The 5,109-nt window shown below is 29.5% G+C and overlaps 1 protein-coding gene across 1 annotated transcript; it reads left to right on the top strand.

Moving 5' to 3' along the window:
- Window positions 1–955: 955 nt before the first annotated feature.
- LOC105618305 (sensory neuron membrane protein 1-like) lies at window positions 956–4,696 on the top strand. Its single transcript, XM_012199845.1, has 8 exons — window positions 956–1,063; window positions 1,423–1,580; window positions 2,015–2,211; window positions 2,585–2,790; window positions 3,173–3,428; window positions 3,543–3,754; window positions 4,099–4,325; window positions 4,504–4,696. The coding sequence occupies exons 1-8, from the start codon at window positions 956–958 to the stop codon at window positions 4,694–4,696; spliced, it is 1,557 nt and encodes a 518-aa protein (XP_012055235.1).
- Window positions 4,697–5,109: the final 413 nt, after the last annotated feature.

Below are 5,109 nucleotides of genomic sequence, written 5' to 3'. Positions count from 1 at the left end.
TATCGTATAGGAAAAGTCTATTTAAGCTTTTTCATATAGCTATTTTTATTCGATAAATCAAAAGCTGCTGATCGCGCAGTCGCAATCGCACCGATGTCGTCGAATCACAGTCAATGGACAAACACAGATGTGCATATGTGTATATAAGAATGTGTGAATATGAGAATAATTCCAGGGGAGCGGGTAGTTCGCCGATGAGAATTGCTGAGGAGGACCGACAAGAAGACGTTTGAGATCAGAGCGCAAGACATCAACGAAAGTGAACATTCGCATCGACCTTTTTGTAGAAGAATTTCTCCAGGTGTGCTTCACAGAAGCTTCAGGACAGAATTTTAAGAAAAAGGAAGCACGAAATCTAAAATTTCTTGATTTAAAAAATCTCGAATTTAAAAATTTGTAAATTCTAAAAACAGAATCACGTGATAAATTTAAAGATCAAAAATTTCGTATTTACTTTGAAAATCGAATTATTTGGAACAAATTATGTTGTCGAATTATTTGGATCAAATTATTCGATATTTTATAAACATTAAAAAATTCTAACATCTAAAAATTCTATTAATGTAAAAATTCTAAATGATCTATAAAAAGATAGGAATTTATTAAGTCTGAAGGCTTAGAATTTTGTTAATTTTAGAATTCGTTGATTTTGTCAATTTTAAAAGTCAAGTTTCTATCAAATTTGATGAACGAAAAATTTCGGAAATTAAGATATCGATGCAAAGAATGAGCATTTTTCAAGAAAGATTGGGAAATAACATGCGTCATGTTACATTGAATAGACAATGCAAGACATAATCCGAATCTGAGGCGTTAATTATCCTTTTTTTACGATCGGAAAAATTCTCACCATTGTGCTACATGTTATTGACGAATACAAGGTGCTAACCTGCTGTCAAAATCTTTCCAAGATAGGAAATGTAATTCAATTCGCGCGGTGTGTTCTCAGATTAATATGGTGTCTGTGAAAACATTAGGACTTGCAGGCTCCTGTACGTTTTCCATTGGGCTTATCAGTTATACTTTGGGATTTCCTTCTATGCTAAAGTCGCAAGTTAAATCTGTAAGTAGTGATTGATACATCATATCGTCAATCTGTCAAGCTCTGTTCGAAATACTGAAATCAGAACTGTGAGAAAGATATTTCTTTCAATATTGGATTACTACGAATTTAGCTTGAAGCTGTGAATATTTTCATAATAAAATCTTTTCCAATTAATTTTGCTATGTAGAATATATATTTTTATTTGAAAATTATTAATAATAATTTTTAATTTAATAATTATTATTTAAAATGCTGATAACAAAAATATAATTATGTAATATAATCTTCCGTTCAATTTTTCAATATCCTTTGAATATCAAATTTATGAGAAGAAAGATTCGTTTTTATCAAATTACTGTATTTTACAAATTTTACAGCAAGTTAAATTGCAAAAAGGAAACGAAATACGCGATTTTTGGGAGAAACTTCCGCAGCCATTGGATTTTAATATTTATGTCTTCAATATAACAAATCCGAATGATATTGCATCAGGAGCGAAGCCGATTGTCCAAGAACTAGGACCCTTTCACTATGAGTAATCTTTTTCATATAATATAATAATTTAAATTATAATTAGCGAGGCAATTTGTTACTTATTATAAAAAATGCGTTTCGAATATGAAGAATATTGAGCAAATTTTAAAATGAAAATAATAAAAAAAATAATTTATAAATAAATAACACAAATAAGAGAAAGAAATGTTATATTTAAGCGGATGTTATATTAAGCGGATGTTGGTGCTTAATAATATTCACATGCAATGTATTTGCAAAATTATTTATTTATTATTATAGTATTTAAATATTATTAAGCTTCAAGATTCGCTTTGAAAATATAATTTTTATGTTATTTAAACAATTTACGTCTAGTATAACATAAATTTTATCCAATTATTTGTATAAAATTAAAATTAAAAATTATTTATATAATATATGGAAGTAAAATGATAATTGATGATTGATTTCCAGTTTGTATCGGGATAAGGAAGATGTCGTAGATCGAGAGGAAGATGATACTGTTGAGTATAGTTTGCGACAACTTTGGTACTTCAATCAGGAGAAAAGCATTATGTCAGAGAATGTGGAAATTTATGCGTTTCATCCTCTCATGATAGCGATAACCTTGATCATTCAAAGAGATAAGCCATCTACGATGGGAGTAATTAGTATGTATTTAATGAAAAAATAAAAATCCATGCACATCAAAGAAATTTTAATGTCCGCTTAATATTTAACTCATAGATATTCAGTTCATTAAAGTGATTTTGTTTTTGGATATCGTCGATTTTTTAAATCGAGAGATTACTAATTAGAAGAACGAAACAGTTTTTATTGTTCAAAACTTTGGTTTTTCTTGTTGCTATTATGTCAATTATATTAGCCGCATATATTTATTCCAATACATATATATTATATAATGTACACATAATCTTAAATTATATCCTTCTCTCTCTCTCTCTCTCTCACACTCTCTCTCTTTCTTTCTCTCTCTTAAACTTTTATACCAGACAAACTAAATATAATTATTTATTTCTTTAGGCAAAGCGTTTGACAGTATTTTCAAGAAACCTGAGTCAATATTTATCAAAACCACTATAAAAGATTTGTTCTTTACCGGTATACTACTTGATTGCACGGATATAACAGATTTCGCTGGATCCGCAGTGTGCTCCGCTTTACAGGAAAAAGAAGAGATATTAATCCGAGAGGAAGGTTTACGTTTCAGATTTGGTTATCTTGCTAAGGTAATATACCTGCAAATATGGTATGAATTTTTTGTGCTATTGTATTATTATATTATTAATAAAAGTAAAAAAAAATGTTCTTTTGCCTTAAAAAATAAGATCTATCTCATTCTTATACAAAATTTTTAAGTAATGTTTTGGTATAGAATATCTTTATAATCTATTATTTCGATTACATGGAAGGAAATAATATTACCATTGTCAGAAATTATTAAAATTAAATGAAATGTATTTCATTATTTAGGATATATATGTGCATATTAATTTAATTAAATTCGAGTGAGATTAAATTAATTTGAATAGGATTATAACATTTTTCATTTTAGATTTTTAAGAATTTCTAAGAATTTAATATATTTTAAGTGTTATCTTTTTATTCTAGACAAACGGGAGTCGTTTGCCAGAACGCATAAGAGTATACCGTGGAATTAAAAATTACAAAGACGTAGGTCGTGTGCTGACGATAGCAAATAGTACGAAGTTAAAGATGTGGTTTGGCAGTCCTTGCAACGATATTCGTGGCACAGATGGAACCATCTTCCCACCATTCCTCAACAAGGAAAAAGAAGTCTGGGTACACTCTCCAGACATTTGTCGAAGTATTGGCGCATATTATTTCGAACCAGGGAAAGTTCAAGGTATCATAAAAACTTAAAAAGTAACGCTAAGTGTTTACTCTTCGTCGATTCTGAGACATGCTGAGAAACAGAAATTAGTGAAATGGCCACGTTACAGTTAATTTTGCAACACAGGTTTCAAGACATTACACTATACGGCGGATCTGGGCGATCCGTCTGAGGACGAAGATGTGAGGTGCCTTTGTCAAGAGTCCGAAGGGTGTATGCCTAAGAACATATTCAATGCAGATCCTTGCAAAAACGTGCCTTTAAGAATAAGTCTACCTCATTTTTATAATTCTGATCCACGATACCTCGAGATGATTGACGGTGTAAATCCCATCCCTGTAAGTTTAATAATTGTTTTACTCTTTAAATATAATTTAAAATAATAAAATTAATCTTATTATTTTTTGTCTTGCAGTTTTTTTATCCATACATTTTCTTTTTTTATATAATTTCACAATAATTTATACAAATATGTATAAATTAGCTAATTTTAAGGATAAAATATTAAATAATATTTATAAATAAAATTAATTTTATTAAAATAATAAATTTATAATAAATTTATAATAAATTTCAAGAAACAATGTGAATTTATAATGACAATTTCTAATCGTGCAAATTGCTATGAATATGAAACGATTACGAAGTTTACGAGAATTATAATAAAAGATATTATTTGCAGGAAAAGCACCGGATGACTTTTAATTTTGATCCGATGACAGGCACTCCAATAAAAGCATATAAAAAGATTCAATTCAACGTGATAGTTGGACCCATCCCTAAACTTCGATTGATGAAGTCCTTTCCGGAAGCACTTTTTCCGCTATTTTGGGTGGAGGATGGCCTCGAACTCGGGAATATTCTAATAAAGCCACTGAAAGTTGCCTATTTACAAATTTTAATTGCAAAGTAAGTAATAATATTATCTTTTTATAAGCTTTTTTTCTATCGCATTATTATTTCGATAATTTAGTTTCGTCTTATGAAATATCTGATATTGCACACCAAAAAATTTTGCGAAATAATTTTTTTCGCATGGTGTTTTCACGCCGAAATTACTGCAGTTGATGATTGACTTTTTTTGCAGAACAGTGATGTGGTTCATGATCCTCGGTGGTCTGGGTATGCTTATTGTCGCTATGATGAGGTATTACAAAAAAAACAATGTGGACAATGTTGCGGTACCGGATCTCGTGCCGGGCAAGGAGCAGAATAAGACTCCTAAAAAATTAACCATTAGTACTATACAAGGTGAATTGGTACCACCTAAAATTGATTAACACACAGGGAGTAATAATTATTATTACATTAAAGAAGGTTGGGAGATGGCGTTATTAATCGCGCGATGTCGATTGCATTGTGTCGAAAATAATTTTTGAGATGTCATTACTTAGTTAATATTTGGATAATACTTCGGTGACATTTATCCAGTAACACGTCCCATTATTGTAATATACTTACTCAGATAGAAATAATATACCCGTGTTTTACTTTACAAACGCATATGAGCCGTAATGGATTAACATTTTTATCAATATTGTTTTGAAAACTATCACTGTTGAAAGATATATTAGAAGATATATCAGAGTACATTTTATTAATTCTAATGTTAGTTATTTAGATTGATTAATTGTAACAATGAGTCAAACGCGGATTAATAGACCATAAATATGTAAGAAACTAATTATTAGTA

This window comes from Atta cephalotes, assembly GCF_000143395.1.
Source record: "Atta cephalotes unplaced genomic scaffold scaffold00016, whole genome shotgun sequence".
NCBI classification, from domain to species: Eukaryota; Metazoa; Arthropoda; class Insecta; order Hymenoptera; family Formicidae; genus Atta; species Atta cephalotes.
The sequence above is the reverse complement of the archived record's forward strand: the minus strand, read 5'-3'. Positions and strand labels throughout refer to the sequence as shown.